This window comes from Cydia strobilella, chromosome 21 (genome assembly GCF_947568885.1).
Source record: "Cydia strobilella chromosome 21, ilCydStro3.1, whole genome shotgun sequence".
In the NCBI taxonomy this organism is placed as follows: domain Eukaryota; kingdom Metazoa; phylum Arthropoda; class Insecta; order Lepidoptera; family Tortricidae; genus Cydia; species Cydia strobilella.
The window spans coordinates 5,300,188-5,320,094 of NC_086061.1; the positions used below are offsets into that span (position 1 = coordinate 5,300,188).

The window sequence follows — 19,907 nt, forward strand, 5'->3', positions numbered from 1 at the left end:
ATAAACCTTGATTATACAACGTGGCAAAAAAATAAGTGCATTCCCGTTGACAGGGAGGTTTGTGGATGATTATACTGAGCAACTTTTATTATGGGACCAACCCCGAAATCGCGAAAAAAAATTTGGCTGTTTCATACATTTTGGCTGGTCCATTTTCTATGGGAGGGTAATTTTTTTTTCGCGATTTCGTGGCTGGTCCCATAATAAAAGTTGCTCAGTATAATTACAAAACCTCCCTGGCAACTAGAATGCACTTATTTTTTAGCCCTGTATAGACTGTAGCCTGGTTTGCTTCTTGGATTGCATTGGCATGTCTAATAGGCGTCCATACAGAACGAGCCGCCTCGAAACGAACTCGGCCTGTGATGGAAACGTGCCTCGCGCGAGGCACTACGTCTCCGCCGTCCCGTCCGCGTCACTCTTTGCGGACCCGCCTTTTAAACTGTATTGGGGGACTGAATAAAACTAACAATATAATTAAAAAGCACAATTTATTATTCCTTAAGCCCCTTCTCGGCCTGATACTTGTAGTGAAGCTCGGAGCAGTCCTCGTTGGAGATGTTGACCCAGCCGTCCTGGTTCATGTGGTACACGCGGATGATGCCGCCCGAGTACGCGTCGCGGTGCGTCGCGTGGTAGATCGAACGCCGACCGAGCTCTGAGGAAATATTATTTTTTATTTCAAAGGTTAACACGTTTACTGTACCCATACCAAATGATATGACAAAGTCACAAATTGGGGGCACCCGGACAGGGAACGTGATAAAACTGATCCCTAAATAGAAGAAAAAACTTGCTATAAAACGTATGTTATCGCGAGCTACGGGCAACGAGCTTAGCCGATGATTTATGAGTATGATAAGAAAAGGGTCCTAATGCTCTATGTGCGTAAGGACCCTTCTCTGAAGGAAAGGCACATATAATCTGGGTCCTGTGGAAATACCTTGCGCCTCCACGTCACTGAGGTCCCAATGGTACCCCGAGTCCAGCACACCGAACGCGTAGACGGACCCTGAGCCCACGGAGAACACCTTGCCTGTGGTGCGGGTGCCTTCGCTGTCTACATAGTACAGTTGGGGGCCCTGTGGAAATATAAAAAGTTAGAGGTTTAGCAAGCATCTTGCAGAAGACGATAGCCTTAGAGCCATAATAGAATTGCTACTTTGTATGTATGTAAACGATTGAAAAAAAAAAATTTGGAAATTCAAGACGGCGGCCATTTTAAACATAATCTGATTTTAGTCATAGTCATAGTCATATCATTTATTGCATACATGTGTTTACATTAGGTCTTATTTATATCTTAGGTTACAACATGCACCCGTTAGGGCATAGCAACATAGTTACTTAAATAATACTTAGTCTAAATTATATTTTAACAGCTATACATTATTCACCAGCTTAAATTATATTAAATTATAATTTATCATAAAATTATCCCAATATTAATATTTTTACAATTACAAATTTTTACATTATTATTATGAAATTCAATTTATTCCAAATTATCATTTAAGAAATCATTTAAAGAATAATAGCATTTGTGTAACAAAAATTCCTTGATTGCCTTATAAAATAATTTATAATTATTGTGCGACTTGATTTTGTTTGGCAGTTTATTGTATATCCGGATTGCTGTATATTGTGGGCTATTGGATAGCATTTTTGTTTTGGAAGGGGGGATAACAAGCTGATATTTTCTCCGGACACTATTTGGTTCCTTAAATAAATATTTATATTTCCACGCATATATGGCTAATGATAGGATATACTGGCACGGCAATGGCAGTATCCCGTGTTCCTCAAAATAGGGTCTGCTGCTTTTTGTAGTACATATGGTGCTACTTTCCCGTACTAGTGCGGGAATAAGCACTTTCCGCGCCTATGTCGAAAATTTAAAGGGCCATATTTACTGTAAAACGTTGTACGATACACGTGCGAATAGGTAATTAGCAACTAGTGCCGATTTAAAACACTACATTCGGTCGTGTTTTAATTTATCACCACTCGTTGCGAATTTCCTACTTTCCGCACTTGTATCGTAAATAGTATTAAATAGTACCTCCAAGAAGGTGCAGTCTGTAAACTTCTTTAGGGTAAAGAGAAATAGGGCCGGGGGACGGATTTCGTCCGGCCGACTCTGATAACCATGTAAAAAAAAAAGTTTGCTGCGATGGAGTGTTCAGTGAGACTTACCCTCTTGTCGTATCCGGCCAGCATCATGCCCATGCTGAGCCCCATGCCTTTATAGTTGTACACCATGTTGGCCATGAGTTTGCTGGCGGCGGCCACGGAGATTCGCTCTCGGTTGCGCAGCTCGTACAGACGGCATTGCTTGGCGAGCACTCGGTCCCAGTACACGCAGTCGGCGGCGCCTCCGGCCAGGGTACCTGACATAATAGTAGATTGTTAACCAAGGGGTAAAAGGCACTCATTTCAGTCTCGGATTATTGGCGCCCTCACATCCTACCTAACCTTTCACCCTTTCTAGTATTTCTGGAAGTAATAGAATTTAGTTAAAAGTATTGTTATTTATGGAATGGCGAGTTAAATATCAGAATTGAAATTGTACAACAAATCCATTTAAAACCAAGTTTAATTGCTATTTATAAAAAAACTTGGAATGTAAAATGCTCTAGTGAAGAAACATACATTTCTGCACACTTCGTAGAACAACAATGACCTACTTTCAGGATAAACAGAGTTGTGGAATGAAAAACGCAGTGTACCATGGCCCTAATAGATAACATCCATAACTCGGTACAAATATTTGTGATAAACACGCAAAAGCTGTAATTGCCAAAAATGCGAAAGCATTTCGTAAGCAACATTATAGTGGGATGCCCTTAACCGTATGAATGCAGTGCTTCATTGTGATCTTTGTCCGAATGCACAAAGGTTGCTATTGTAGCCGCACGCGTCAGTGACATCTTGGGCGGTTAGAACGTTAATGGTAGCTATCAAAAATACAAAAAAATATTTACCTAGCAAGTAGTCATTGATCTCCACAATCTTCTTCATAGTCTGAGAGCCAATGAACTGGCCACCGGTGGCTCGGGAGTCTACGGCCAGCAGCACTCCACCCTATTAATATACATCAGTTACATCATCAGTTCATCAACAACAGAAACAAAACATATTTTAACCAAATTTAAAAACTAAAAGTAGAAACTAAATAATTGAAAAGAGTATGGAAACAAAGATGCTATAATAATAATAAAAGGCAACCTAACCTACTTCTTTTAAAGTTCTACAGTAAGTTTTAAAAAGATGTATCAAAATTGTTAGCTTCAGTAATGGCTACATTTTTAGGGTTCCGTACCCAAAGGGTAAAAACGGGACCCTATTACTAAGCCTCCACTGTCAGTCTGACTGTCACCAGGCTGTATCTCATGAACCGAAATAGACAGTTGAAATATTCACATATGATGTATTTCTGTTGCCGCTATAACAAATACTAAAAAGTACGGAACCCTCAGTGGGCGAGTCCGACTCGCACTTGGCCGGTTTTTGAATTTGAGTTCTATGGTTTGTAAAAAAATGTAGGTTGTTTTATACTTTTAATGTGCTGCCAACCAAAATAGACTGTTCTTTTGGCTTTAGTATGGCCAAATTAAAATATGTAGTATTCATCACATGTATCATTAACTTGTCATCTACCCAGAACTGATATCTCCAGCCAATTATTTGTTGCCCTTGTCTCTCGCTCCCCACCCATGTGGGCCACCCCAGATTAGTTGACGATTTTTTTTGCCACCCGAACTAATTCACAGTCGAAAAGCAGCTTTCTTTAGATTTTAATAAAACTGCTTTCGACTGGGGTCTAAAGTCAAAGTCAGACGACAGGGTAATATTGCTACAAATAGAACAAACCAGATTTTTTACCAAAAGACATATTTAAGCATATTTTGTCCCTTAGTAAAAAAGACAATTGATGATTTTTTGAGTTTTTTTTTATTAAAAAAGTGGTTGGGGTATAGCAAAAGGGGCCCGATTTTAGGACTTAGAAAATTTACGAGCAAAATTTTTTTTTGCATTTTTGCTCCTTTTTATTTTTTTATTTTCAAGTAATCATTAAAATAAGCCTCTTATTGAGAGAAGTTTTTTTATAAACTTGATCATTTAGGAACTAGAGCGATCTGAAGTTGCGAGTTCGGCCATGGGATTACTAAGGAGCCAGACACTTAGAAAATTTACGATGAAAAAAAATAACGTTTTTCTCCATTCTGCTTTTTAACCAGGCGTTAATTTTTTCAGTAGTTAATTTAATCACACGCGTATGTCACAGTCGCTTTTTTCCCCAAAGAGTAATGTTTTCACGATAGTCACACTAAGTCGATAGATAGGTAGGTTAGGTTCGTTAGGTAGCTTCAGATGCCCGAAGGGCAAACCGCCCAGAAATAGGAGCCCCGCGTAGCGGGGCTCCGTCGGCTCAGGGTAAGAAGGGCTTGTTCTCGGAAATATTACTCTTTGGGGAAAAAAGCGTCTGGGACATATGCGCCCCCTTTGGACCGCTGTAGTTCTTAAACGGGCAAGTTAATCAAAAAATTGTAATCAATAAAAGATGCTTATTTTAATGTGTTCTTTAAAGTTCTAATCAAAAAAAGTTGCAAAAATGAGAAAAAAAAATTTTTTTATGAAAAATTTCTATGTCCTAAAATGGGGCCCCTTTTGCTATACTCTGACCAAAAAAGTGTCAATTCATCTAGATAACACTAATGAGGAAACTTAATGGGACGGGATTGTTTTATTGCTGATTTTACTACTACTTGTGTCCATCACTAGACCGGATTAAAATGCAAAAATATTTCATTCTTTGTCCTACACATCATGACAGCTAAATTGGAACATAGGGGTAACATGAAACTTGTAGGATTTGATAAAAACCTAAAAAATAGATAAATATTACAGGAAAGTTTTAAAATCTCACCTTGTAGCGGAAACCCAGAGTGGTGGTGCCGTGGTCAAAGTTGATTTTGATTTCACGTCCAGTCTCATCTTTCCGGTTGAAGCTAGCTAGCGTCTGTGCAGGCTGAAAACATTATAATTAAAGTTTTAGTTGTGAAGTACATAATAATAACATAAATACACGATTTTCGGCAAGATAACCTTACGTTAGAGAACGGCGGGGCTGCGAGCTGAGCGCTGGCGAAGAAGTTGCTTGTGTATCCAATAACATCGTTTTGGAAGGAAGCGAGCGAGTCAGCGGGCCTCAAATTGATTTTGTCACCCAAACGGCATAATGATTCGAGAGCCATTGTAAATTTATTGTAATAAAGTAAACTATTGATGATGACAAGCGAAAACTGCTTTTGCGTTAGTTTGACATTGACAGATTGCAGCTTGCACCCTCAGTGTCAATTTAAAAGTAAAAACAAAGAACAAAACGTGCCAGTTAAAATACAGGAGCAATTTATATAATTATTTAAGGGTATATTAATAAAACAATCCGATAGTCTGTTACAATTAAACAACTCAATAATTTTATCAGTAAATTCTAAAATATAAATAAAATATATATGAATTACAACATCCTACTGTGATAGCGCCATCTATGGTAATATTTGTCTTAAATTTTATTACGCTACTCAACAGTAGATGGCTCTAATAGTAGGTATTTTATAAGTCACTCATTCACTCCGCTATTCAACAACAGATGGCGTAAATAAGTGTAAACCCAAACCAGATTGTCTAAATAAAATTGATGATCTTTTTTTAAAAAACTCAACCAGGCGCCAAATGTTACCAAATTACAAGTTGTAAATCGATTCCCACAAAACAATAAGGCGTTACAGCCACATTAAACCCATAAACGTGATCGCTTGTTTCCACGGCAAAAATTAGACCATTTTCGAGAAATCGTTTGAGAGCAATAAAATGAATACAAAGTATATATCTAATAATGGTGGTTACAACCTATCATTACGCTATGAGTCAGAATAAACCGATATAATCTTATTGGCCGGTTTGATTCGGAACGGGCTAAACTCTGTCATTATAGGCATCGTAGATGTCCGATAGACCGTAGTTTATTATATCGGGTCTGATAAAAATATCTCTATAACTTATTCGTTAGTTGAACCAAAAGTTGAACATTAAGTTTACATTCTTACAAGTTGTCGTTAGTGGTTTTATATGTTACTTAAATCCCCAATTAACAATGCTGTTCGTAAATAATAGACATTTATTTAGGTACACACACACACACATGATACATGATCATTAGACATTTTTATGAAATTGCATTTACAATAAATACTGACTGACGGCTGACTGGCGCTGCGGCGGCTGCTGCTGCGGCAGACGGTTATTTGAGTTATTTCTTGGGCCATTATTAATTTTGTTGTCGTTTTCTCATCCAATGTAACGTTTTAGGAAGTTAAGTCTCAATGTTGGTAGCGAAAGTAAATAAAGTACTACCAACTCGTCAACAAAATTAAATATTTATAAAAAAAAAACTAAATTTAAGAATGGTCAAGGCCCGTCTAAATTTGCACCCGAGATCCGGTACTGCCCTGGCTGGTCGAGGGTCCGGAGCAGGTGGGTGCCACTCGGCAGCGCTGAAGAGGAGTAGGGGGCGACGGCGGGCGGCTATGGCTCCAACTCAGCCGTCGAGGTGGTAGGTGGTGTGTTGGTGCTTGTCGGCCGACACGGACGCGTGCGCAGAGCCGAAGCCAACACGTAGAGGGCCTTTTGACACTTTACTTAAGATATAAGGCCCTTATAATACGTGGTCCACGTAGCGAATGCTGCTCTTGCCCGTATGCCTTGCCATTTGATGGTACGCACCCGCTAGGGTGTAAGAACACTAAGGACTATTGAGAATTGATGAAATTTGAGAACTAGGTTATTGCCTCCCTATATTATTTTTCAAACTGGTTGGGTGGCAGGTGTCATCTCCATAAACTAGAGCGTTACTGTCATAGTAAATTTTGTAACCCCAGTAAATTCACTGCCATCTGTCGACACACTTTAAAACTAAAAATTAAGATTTATAAAAATACGATAATATGTATTTAAATATGGATAAATGTTTTTTTTAAATGGATTAATTATTTTTATGATTTTGACCCATGTTCTTTTACTGATATGCGTTAAAATTGTTAAATAACAAACGAAACAGTCAACGCCATCTATACGACAGTGGGCCAAAACTAGTGGCGCCCTCTGAACGAGAATCAAATTTTCTTGATTTTCGAGGCACGTTTTTTCCTTAGACTGTAAACATCTATTACGTAGTTATATCTATCTTTGCCATAATTTATAACTTAAAAACACCAAATTTCGCAAAACTGTATTGAAATGACATCCACCCACCTACCCATCGAGTTTGAATACTATAAAATTATATGGTAATTACGACGGTAATTAAATGCATTTATAATTATAGTTCGACACCTTCCCATCAATATTTACGAGTAGGTACCTAAATAAAGTCAGTTCCGTGTTGACATTACCAACATTACTTAGCCCCAGTTTTGAATTGCGATAAAAGGCATTAAATTTTAAATACATAATAGCTCTAAAACAGTAATCGGTGCAATGCAGTCGCATTTGGAATTTCACCTTAAGTACATGACGAACCTAATCCCGCATCAATCTGTGACAAGCAATAATATGTAATCATGTTATTAAGGCCACGACACATGCCTTATTAACATACGCACACGACACTGCTGCTGCCATGAGGTAAACAACATCGGGATAAACAAAATATAATACCATTTTTTATTTATTCTCTCTCTCTTTGCCTAGCCACGTCCCATTTCATTTGGGGTCGGCTCTCCTCGTCAATCTTCGCCACACTCTTCGGTTCTGGGTCGTCGTGTCGTTGATTTGGGCTTTCTTTAGGTCATTGTTGATGACAGACATCCAAGTTTGAAGGGGTCTACCGGGATTCCTCGGACCGGTGTTTATACTGAGGACCTTTCTGGTCATATGATCCTCGGGTCTCCTCATTACGTGTCCATACCACCTTAGACGGGTTTAGGCGAGTTTCTCCTCAATGGGTCTGACTTTAAAACTGCCACGGATGAACTCATTTCTGACCCTGTCTAACAAGGTGACACCTCCCGCCCATCTCAGCATCTTCATCTCCGTCGTATGCACTTTAGTGGTATGGACTTTTTTCACTGGCCAGCATTCAGCACCGTATGTAAGGGCGGGGCTCACAGCCGTTTTATATATTTTTCCCTTTATGCGCACTGGCATTCTGTTGTCACATAGTACGCTCGATAATTCCCGCCACTTCATCCAGCCAGTGTTAATTCGGTGGGTTATATCAGCCATAGATTAGTATATGTTATTACTGATATCAGCGTCGATTGTTCCGTCGTTTGAAACAACAGATCCCAGGTATTTAAAATGGTCGACTTTGCTTAGTGGCTGGTCCTGTAAACTGACAGTTTGGTGTTGGTTGGCTACCGAATAGGAGCACTGCATGTACTCGGTTTTGTTTCGACTAATTTTAAGTCCAGCGGATTCGAGTGCCAGTGACCATTTTTTATTTATTGGGAATTGATTTTATTGATTATAGTTAAGTATGTAACTATAGTTTGTCAAGGGACTGTCTCATTTCAAAAACAGAGAGAATCATACTATCTTTGTCTTACACTAGTACTAGCACCCAAGAACAAAGGATGAGTATAGTTTCTTTTGTTCTTATTTACTGACAATTTGGTTTGACCAACTATAGACTAATGACTAATAGAAAATCTGAAAAAATATTTTTTTATAGATTAAACCCATTGGCTTGTTACAACTTACAACGCAATTATCTGCAGCTTATAGGGGATATTACTGCAATGTTCTGCCACCAGAGTGCAGCGCTAGCCTTTTTAGTAGTATAGGGAATAGGTACACTTGTACACAACACGTAAAATGTGAGTTTTGAATGATTCACGGTTAGTTTCACTAGACTTATATTGACCGGGATATAGACCAACAAGTGTGAATGCGAACGTTGAAAGCGAACGCAGCCGACGCGCAAGAATGAGGGTAGACCGAGCGCTGTCTACACAACTTTGACACCCACCCGCTATCTTCAGTCACCCGTGAACATGATGCATGTAACTGCGTCGAAATATCGGGAGCTCACAAATAATACAAATGATAATCACGGTCTATATCCCGGTCAATATAAGTCTACGTAAAATGTGGTCACCGTACAAATACCAACAATCGCGTGACATGCCGGTCCTATGGGAACTGCGGAATAGCGCCTAAATCTGGAGGAATGTCTTAAATGCGACCGTCCTCACACCGAATAAGGCCAGTCAGTCTTGGGAAGTGAATTTAATAATAGCGGTCAATATCTCAATTGACATATTGCTGGGACGTCAGTCTTCCGTGTCCACAGCTAGTGCAACCAACCTAGCAGAAACGTCGGAAACAAGGTAAAATACTTAATGAAATTTAGACCCGGTAACGACATTAATTATCTGTACAAAAATTTAATACCTAGAAGATAATTATTCCATTGATTGCGAGTATTGCGAGTCGATTTTCTATTTAAGTAATATAACCAAGTCGTGCCTTTATAACATAAAAGAAAAAATATGTAAGGCCGCAATTTAGGCTATCATTGTTTTTTTTTTTTTTTTTTTTATCTTTATTAAAGGGCTTTTTCGAGTGAACGAATATGTCGCCCCATCATTGAAATAAGGTCATAGATGCTTACCTGTAGCAGGCATTTAAATATGAAGAACCTATCTAATAACAACAATTTTAACTTTGACGTACTATGGTCGTACTATGACGTACTATGAAATAGATGTCATATAAAAAGTGACAAAGCCCTCCAGTGGTAAAGGCCAAAAGGTAAAATGGTAAAGACGCCGGTTGGAATATCCGGCCTTCACCACTGGAGGGCTTAGTCACTTTTTCTTTAATATAGGTATGACATCTATTTCAGTTTTATTTATATGTAGTAGTGTGACTATTTAAAATTGATTTGATTTGATTTGTTCCCAAAGTTGTGTATAGGATTACTGTTAAATAGGATCTCTTATAGTACACTAGCGACCCACTCCGGCCGCACGGGTAGTTCAACTAATTTATACAAAACCTTTACAAATTATACATATAATATAAACCTTCCTCTTGACTGGCATCACTCTAAGTTTCACTTACGGCATTTCTTTCCGGGTTACAACCTGCTGATCCGTGAGTGCGAGCACCTAAGTTCGAAAATTGCGGGCATTTTTTTTGTCAAACTAATTACGCCTTAGTTAGAGTAAAAGTGAAAGATGCCCGCAATTTGCGAATTTCGGTGTTCGCGAAAGGCTCTCTGCTCCGAACGCAAAGCTTGATGTGATAAAACTGATAAAGAGACAAGCAATATATATTCGGTGTGAGTTGAGGCTCAAATTAGCTGACTAATTTGGCGGGCCGGGCTATCATTTCGGCGCTAGGTTAGGTTTGGGCTGTCGTGACTTTCGCCACGACTGACGGCCCGAGTGGGCGGATTTTTACGTTTACGGCGCCAACGGATTTTAATATCTTTTCTACCAAGGAGGCTTGCTGTGTCGTCTGATGGTAAGCGGACACCTAGTCTGAGATGTGACGGCACAGCTTTGTTTTAGTTTATAGTGGTTTTATCCAATAAAAATGGTTAAATTAATGGTTTTATTTAAGCTATAAAGAACAATACACAGTACATATTCGAATATTGGTACCATTATCTGAGTATAGGTACTGCAGCGGCCAAAAATGAGGTAAGGAGTAGAGTCGGAGGTAAGTGAGTTGACTATTTCGATGTGCACTGCCCTAACTGTTAAACATGTAAACAAAACTCCGTACCTCTTTTGTCTTCCTCTTCCCACAGTTACTTCTAGAGGCCCGAAGAGGTCAGCGCCAGTTTAGGTAAAGGCGCGCTGATGATGAGCAACGCGGGCAATCGCTAAGTCTCCCATTCGTGGGATTTCTTGTTTACATTTCCTTATTCTACATAGATTGCATTTTTTTTTGTAACATTTTTAAATGTCGGTTCTAATCTTTTATTTCAGGTCGGACTTCAGCAGCGGCGTCGCGCGTCGATGCGGCCTCCGAGGCGTAGGACTTCGTGTTCGTCGAGGTATAATATAATATAAGGTAGGCGATAAGGTACCTATAAGTAATCTACTTGTTTTAGGTAAGTACCTATACTTAATCCATTTTTCAGTTTCAGGATTTCTTCGGAGAACGTCTGCGCTTGAGTATATTTTATACGTAACGTTTACGTCGGCGTTCAAAATATTTTGTGGGTACTCATTCTCACTTTTTTGCAAAAATGCAGGTCCCTGTATCCACACGGTAGGCAACACAACGGTCGTACGAGTATGATTCTCTGGTAGGTATATCGGGTCAAAGTTCGCGCTCGACTCCTAATAACGTCGTAGAAGTGTCGGACACTTCATGGACCTAACGGTATCCTTGGTACAATGCCTCAAGGGCCTATTTTAGATTTAAGCTAGTTATTAATTTCGTTTACGTAGTACCACTGTATATATCTTGTATGTAAATAAATGTATTTAAACGGTAAAATAAAAACGACCTGTATGCTTGATGATAGAAGCAGCGTGTCTTTTATAAGCGCGGTACTCGCGGAGCGCTCGGGGCTGCGCGGGCGCCGACAGTGTTTTAATGTGCACGGCGCTTGGGTCAATTCAGAAGTAAAGTGCGAAACACAAATGATCGACTGTTCGCTATCTAATAGTGACGGGAGAATATGCAACTTGTTGGCAAGTCCAACAGAACATACTCGTAATATTATGTATTAACTCCTTTTTACACTGTTATTTTACTTTTTCCTGTTTCCATGTAAACGGATAACAGTTGTATCTATACTTCACATTCACCTTACAAGTGCTTAAAATATTGTGCCTTAAATATAATAAATTGTGACCACAAGACGGGCTTTCCTTCCTCGCCTTACTGAACCAGCCATTCCACCTCACCGCTGAACACAACTTAACTGCGCGTAGTGCAAGCAATCTGGACTTACCTGTACAAAATCTAGGACTTGTTAAGTGCAGTAACCACAAGTACCTAGACCGTATAAAAAAACTATTTGCGTGCTGAAAATCGGAAACCTCAAATTCTTATTGGACAAGACACTACCACTTGCATGTACCAAGAGATCGTGGAGGGCGGCCAAAACGAGCCTTATGCGAAAACGTTCCTGCCTGCTGGTCGTATTTATGGGTCTTAATTTTCAAGACGGTTGCAGGCATTCAACGAGCCCGGGTTACTATTAAAGTATCCCTTCTTATCTTAATATTTTAAATAAATGTCAATTCAGAATGTTTGTTTGTTATCTTAGTTATTAGTTATTACCATATAACTGAATCGATTTAGATGAAATTTGATGGGGAGATATTTTTGACTCACGGGGGATGAACATAAGATAAATAGTTTTTATCACGGGTAATTTTTATTGCAGCTTACATATATGTTTGTATATATTCTCGTACCCTTATGTATTGAATTAATTACTTATGCAAGTTTATTTGTTTATATTCCAGTGTATGTGATTAACTGAGCATTGATTTATATCTGCCATTTCTGCATCCGCGCAATAAAACCCCATTTCCGGTGCTTTGTCCGATAATACATTTATTGTAATGGGAAAGGCTACACTATAGATAAATCTACCATTATCTTACCAATGAGTTTACAACTACGTCGGTGGCAAACAAGCATACGGCCCGCCTGGTGTTAAGCAGTCTCCTTAGCCTATTGTACGCCTGCAACTCCAGAGAAGCTACATGCGCGTTGCTGACCCTAACACCCCTCTCCCTCGTTAAGCTCTGGCAACCTTACTCACCGGCAGGAACACAACACTAGGTCTAGTGTTACTTGGCTGCGGTTTTCTGTAAGATGGAGGTACTTCCCCAGTTGGGCTCTGCTCTAGATCTGGAATGACATCCGCTGTGCTGAGCCCTACCACACATATATATTTACCATTTGCAATCGCAATTCGGCAGTGTAGAATCCCGCATACATCCGCACGCTACGTATTTGTAAGATTTTATCTATATATTCTTTTTCAATGTCCCTCCGAGTTTCTTGCGCATGTATTTTTCGGGGGGTTAGTTTTTGAAATTCATCCTAAATTGAGGCAATTGATTGACTTACTTTTCGCGAAGAAATTCGAAGAATGATGTAAAGATTGAGAAGCTTTCAACCCGCTTTGGGCCAGCGTGGGCATTACAGCCCAATCCCTCTCGCTCGAGTATGAAAGGACGCCTGTGTTTTGCCGTGTGACATATATAGGCTGAATTATTATTATTTGGAATAAATAAAGTGTGTACAGTAATAGCTCGGTGGTGGTGTATGGCACGAGACGAGCCGGTGTTGCCAGTGTAATAAGAAAACGGACGCGCCCGCGGCGCGCGCGCAGCCACCGGCCTAGGGACGAGCGCTATCGGTACTAGTGTCGATAGTAGGTACCTATTCTAATACTTTTTTAGCCAAGTGTAACAATTGATTCAATTACTGACTGTTAGTTTTTGTATAGATCTTTTAACTTATTTTGGGAATGAGAGTCGGTTCTATATGAAGGAGGTAAGTACATAATTAAAACCCGAACTATTAATAGGAATTGATTGACTTCATAAACAGGCTCAGTAGTTTCAAAGTTACAAGTCAGTAGAACATGTAATGCAAATGTGTGTGTACTCAGCAGTTTATGTATTGTACATAAACTGCAAGAATTACACGTCCATTTTCATCTGAAATAATTTTCGTGTTCCGTCTAGTTATTCTGAAAAAGAATTCGTATCAATATTTGTTTTGTGGCAGATAATATCGTTAGCACGAACGAGCGTTTATAGTACATTAAAAATCAATTTAAAAAAGACTAAGCAAAATTAAACGCCAATAACAATCGCAGTTTTCAAAAGTGCTTGTATAATAGGTAGATACTATAGGATCTTACCGGTACTTGTCATTTCTAATAATATTTTTACAAACCTACCTAAATTCTTCCTCAGACTTTCTCTTTTCAACAATTTATTTCAACAGTTTTTTAAGTAAAAAACTCTAGACCCTTTAGTTAGTGCCATGTATCGACTGTCGATAATTAACATTTTTATCGACTATCAAGCCCTAATATAAAAATATAAACCAAAATCCCCTCAGGCGACTGGCAACATTCATTTCGGAATATTAATAAGCCGCGTGCAGCATTACCCCGTATTTCACATCTTTTCTCTCATTCTTTCATATTGCTAATCCGTATGTCGGTGCTGCTCTAATGTTCAAAAGTTGTATAATGACGATCGTTGCTGTAAGATGGTAGATTGGTGAGTTTTATGCTCTGAATTTTATGTTATCCGAGATATATGTATGGTAGCAGGTTTTCTTGTGCAGCTTGTACGTATGAATGGCCGTGTCGGATAGGTTCATGTTTAGATTCAACGATCATGTAAAGGCTAAGCTTACTCTGCATCTTGATTAATAACAGAGTGTGGAAGTGTTATCATAATCGGCAAACTGCTATGAAATTATAACGTTTAATATCTGTTATCATTACTATCTAGCACGGTGCAGTCAGCTTAGTTAGGTTAGCCTGACGCTAGTTAGTACCTTCGGTATGAGACTAAGATGTGGAGACTATTCTAGTCGAATGTTGCTGCCACTTTTAGGGAACTTGACACGTTCCATTTGTCGTAACACTCGTAACTTAGGAACCTAGATTCACTAGAAGATCTGGAAGATGTTTCACATTATCAGCGTCGTAAATTGATAAAGTGCAGTAGTATTTATTTATTTGTTTATTTATTCGGAGATCCAACAGCTGTTAACATGTCAGTATTACCACTATTACTTATGTAGTTGTGGTAGTATGTTATTTATTCTGTAATTTGTATATTATTACTGAGGTAATCTGTACACGCTGCAGGCGTGCGTTGTTTACGATAGGTTAGGTACCGCGTAATACTATATTTTACGCAGGTATAGGAAAACCGCTTTTAAGGCATGCGGTTATTAATTTGTAGTAACTATCGGTTCGATTCGAACAATGCTGTAATAAGAAGTCAGTGTTAAAAGTCACATTTGTTATCGGTATCTGACCGCTGTGACTTCTTATAATCATTGTTCGAATCGGGCCGTATAACTAAATTGGAAATTTAACTACTGAACGAATTAACCTAAGTGATAGTTCATCTAATAGGGGATATTACTGCAATGTTCTGCCATCAGAGTTCAGCACTAGCCTTTTTAGTAAACCATAGAGTAACTTATACATACTGCACCTTTAACAGGTTTTTGACAAATTTTCAGAGATAATAAAATATGACATTGATGCATCAAGGCGGTTTGTTTACAGAGGACCTACCGGGAAACGCAAATTCAAAATTTCGCTATCTGCCTCTTTATCGCTCGAATATGCAAGAGTGACAGAGATGTTAGATAACGAAATTTCGATAGACCCTCAGATTGTGGTAGTGGCGCCCCACACGCAGAGTTTCGCGTAATGACTTTGCGCCGACAAAGTATGGAAATGCCATTGTTATATCTGTAAACATCATATTTTCACAATACACTGAGTATAATGACATAATGGTGCTTTCACACTGTCGCTAGTGTCGCCTGTAAAGCTTGTACTGACTACGTGACGTGACTCGGCCGTTTCTATATATAGTTGGTCAAACCAATTTGTCAGTTAGTAACAACCAGGAAAATTATTCACATCCCTTTTTTGGGAGCTAGTACTAGTGTAAGACAAAGATAGTATGATTCTATGTCTATGAAATGAGACAGTCCTTTGACAAACTATACTTACTATTTATACTCTTTGCTCGGCCGCCTTAGGGGTGAAAAATATCATATGCCATCTGCCGCCTTGACTTTAAAAAGAATGTCAGTTATTAGAATTTGTGATTTGCTAATAATATCTAATTATTTCGTATTCATTGTGTTATAATTTTGTTTCAAATTATCGTTTTTAGGGACTATCGGATTTTGTTATAAAAACCGAGAATATTAAGTGTCATGTGTCAGTGAGTGTGCTTAGTGTTTTTGTGATCAAGTGAACTGAACATATGTTTATTTTTTACATGGTTTCTTCATGAAGACAATAGTGCATCAAAGTAAGTCCATAAGTCCCTAAGTCTTGCGTTTTCAAATCGCTTAGCTTTTTCCTCTATTATACTGGTCTAAAGCTCGGGAAACCATTAATTAGTACCTACAACCATAATTTTATTGTATTCTTCATATTTTAACCCATTTCTTGGCAATTTATCGTACAAGATACCTATATTATTGTATACCCTCTTTTTAGTTTTTTCTAAGAGCATTATTTTTGCTCTGCTAGGTTAAGAAAAGGGTTAAGCACATTTTCAATACAGAGTTGAAAGAAAGGCAGAGGGTAGAGTCACTACTTAGACAGTCTTAAGACAAAACTGTAACGTCATTACACGCTGATTTCGGTTTACGCACATCTACTAAAGTGAATTAATAATTATGCATGAATGAAACTTTCATTCATTTATAAATTTGAGGTCAATTTCACAACATCAATCACCATATTATGAGGAAACTATAGAATTATAAGTTTAATAATTCAATCATTTCATCGAGGCACTTAGTATTTGGCCCTAGGCTGCTGTCAACTATAGGTATAATAATGTAACAATCGGGACGATTAAAAGTTAATTGTACGTTTCGTCTATTAATCGAGTTTGGATTGAGATTTCATTGAATACATTTTTTTTATGATATGGCAAACGAACAGAATGATTCACCAGATGGAAAGCATTTACCTACTGTCGCCCATGATCACCTTCAATACCAGAGGGGCCATAAATATGTTGCAGGACTTTATGGGAGTCAAATGGGAGTAGGTTACGCTCTATTCTTGAAGGTCGTATTCCATACTTTCTCTCTCTCTCCTTCTTTCTTGGCAGTGTCGCCGCCCTTCAGACCGCGACGCTGATCACTCATACCGCAAGCTGTAACTGGCCCCAGGTGAGGCCAAACAGTATAATCATTATAAAAAAAAAGTATCGTTAATTTCATTATGGTTGCCGAGGCGATATAAGTAAAGTGCATGCCGACAGCATACACCTAATAGTCACCCTAGAGATTGTAGGATACTGACGAGAAGTAGGTTTTGGGTTAGGTATGACCGTTTTGATTCTTACTAAAATGATTATGACATTTGTTTAAAGATTTTCCGAGGCCACGGGGACAACGCCGTCCTCGAAACGTCGGAGGTAAATTTAAAACTTATTTTACGCGATTAAGTCTCGTCGTTGTGAATAAAAATGAGATTGTCGATTATTTTTTAACAATATTGTATTAATCGCCGCCTGCTCGGCGGAGAGGCGGGGTGATCTGGATGTATATCTTAAGGGCTGGCCGGAGATTGCTCAAAATCGAGCCGGATGGATTGAAGGGGGCCTTTGCCCAGCAGTGGGACATTATATCGGCTATTAATAATTAATAATAATTGTGTTAATCACTAGTATACGCCCACATCTTGGTCTGCATAAAAGTCTGTCCATAAGAACTTATCTACTGCATCCTAGATGATCGGAGCAGCCCGATCATCCGACACAAGGGGCAGCTAATTTCCCACCACGGTAACCGGCTTACGAGTCCCGGGAGAAATTCATATGGCGCTGAGAACAAAAATCAACACTCGAGAGCCCTTGCTCATTTGGGGGATGTGTGTGGGGTGGATGCGGCAACTGGCTATCGGCCCGATTCGAACAATGTTTCTGAGAAGTCGTAGCGGTATGATACCGATCTGTCATTGTCAAAAGTGACGTTTTTTGGTTGAAGAAATTTCGAATCAGGCCGTATTTATCATATTTCTAGCGTTGCCCCTGTTGTTTGACACGGCTCATGGGAGCCTGGGGTCCGCTTTGGCAACTAACAACGCCAATTCTTGGGATTAGTTGTCGAGCGGACCTCAAGCTCCTATTAGCCGTGGAAAAAAGCCGATACAACGCGAAGAAGATGAATGATCTGTTATAGAAAAAGCATTAATATATTATCTAAGATCGAAAATAAATGTAACAAGTATAGTTAAAATAGCCTCGTCAATAATCAACGTTAAAAATTGAACCATACTTTTAGCATAGGAGTGCATTTACCTGAGTGTACGTTTCCATACATACCATTTGTTTGACGTGAATCTGTAACGTCAGCTGTTGCCGTTATTTAGTATGTGACCTTTCATCCGTTTGCTATTGTTATTAGTAGCCGTGGTTAGCCGTAGAGTGCATTGAGGTAACTTTGAAAGCGGGTTAATAGTTTAAAAAGAGCTAATTACTACTTAACCAGAAACACGTTACTTTCTTGTAGCAACATTAAGCAAGATGCCATGATAAGCGTGCCAGTAGCGTAAGTATGGCTAAAATATAAATTTCTTTTTCAAACTTTATTCCGCTTTCGAAGTTACCCCAATGAAGCTTAGGTACCATCTTCCACACTGTTAACTGACAGTTCGTAAACCTTATTACAAAAGGCATAAGGTCCACTGATGGACAGTTGAGAGTGTTGCTGTATGTATATACTTACTAGTGCCGTTGCTCGATCCGAAACGCGGCGCGCCGCACTTGATGCAAAGAATACATAATGTTCGCCCCCGCCCCCGCCATAGAAAAACTGCCGCATCCATTCCCTCTGGCTCTTTGTCAAATGTCAAGTGTCACTCAAAATTGGCGGCATGTTGACAGAGAGGATTACGCCATGAATATGTATCGAGATTACTATTCACTTTACGTATTATTTACTCGGCAGGAGCTTATTTTTGGCCAATTTCGTTTGGTAATTTTATTCCCATGATAGTTTGATTAGTACGGGGCCCTATAACTATAGGTAGTGTTTTCATTTTCTTATTTTTGAGATGTTAATTTGGGAAGCTATAAGAGGAAAGAGAAAATAGTGCCATGCTTTGTCTTTATCACCGACCGGGCATTTTTTCATGGTCGGGTTATGGCATCAGCAAGGAAACTATGGCGAAATACCGAAATTTATAAGAGTGAAAGAGAAAAAATCCCGCAATAGGATTATGCTGCCATACATGAAACTGTCAATCATACAATATGTCTTTCTCTTACCCCTGGTCACTCGGTTTCATGTCTATAACTACTTGTATCTATGGTTGCAGCCGGGGAATGGAAATGGGGCAGCAGCAACACTCAGTCTACCTACCGCCTATTATTGCTAGTTCCCGAAGCCGATCCTTGACTGCTTTAATAAAGGGCATCACTGGGCAAACATGGCCGCGTGCCTCCGCCGGCTGTCACGTGACCACAGAGCAGATAATAAACTGTCATTCCGATAACTTACAAAACACGGGCGGGATATCCGGCTGAACTTCAAAAAGGCGAACTTGTCTCGATTTTGATAGCTTTTTATGCAATGAACTAACAGAAGTGTGCAGCTAATGAAGAATTAGTCTTAAAGCGCGGTTAACAATGTTTTAGTCAACACCCTGTTAGTTAGTTAGTTAGTTTTTATTGTATATAAGAATCAGGTTACATTGCAGGTCGAATATACAATTACATGTTCAGTTACACTGAGACTTTACCTTTTCAGGTGTACATACATTTGCAACACATATATTTACATATTTATCTAAATACTACACATACTTATGACTAACTTAAATAATCATTAACACAGTAAAAACATTTTTCTATAAGCCACATTTTTGTGTTTGACTTGAATAGTTTAAGATCCATGTCTTTAAAACGATCCGGTAACTTGTTATAAATAAACCTGTAATCCATCTTGGCTGTTTTGTAAAGTATAGCTATCACTTTAGTAAAAGCAACTACCGAACAACAAGCACACTTTTTACGTTGGCAAGATCATCAATGAAAACCATTTTTTTAAAGAATAAGAAGGATTCGGGCTAGCCAGATGAACTTTGATGGTTTTTCTCAAAGATTGGCTACATTCACACC

At 39.0% G+C, this 19,907-nt stretch overlaps 1 protein-coding gene across 1 annotated transcript; it reads right to left on the reverse strand.

Moving 5' to 3' along the window:
* Window positions 1-474: 474 nt before the first annotated feature.
* On the reverse strand, window positions 475-5,337 carry LOC134750833 (proteasome subunit beta type-5). The gene is made up of 6 exons (XM_063686067.1): window positions 5,115-5,337; window positions 4,931-5,032; window positions 2,985-3,084; window positions 2,197-2,390; window positions 944-1,082; window positions 475-658 (listed from the first exon to the last, which is right to left on the reverse strand). The coding sequence occupies exons 1-6, from the start codon at window positions 5,256-5,258 to the stop codon at window positions 495-497; spliced, it is 843 nt and encodes a 280-aa protein (XP_063542137.1). The 5' UTR covers window positions 5,259-5,337; the 3' UTR covers window positions 475-494.
* Window positions 5,338-19,907: the final 14,570 nt, after the last annotated feature.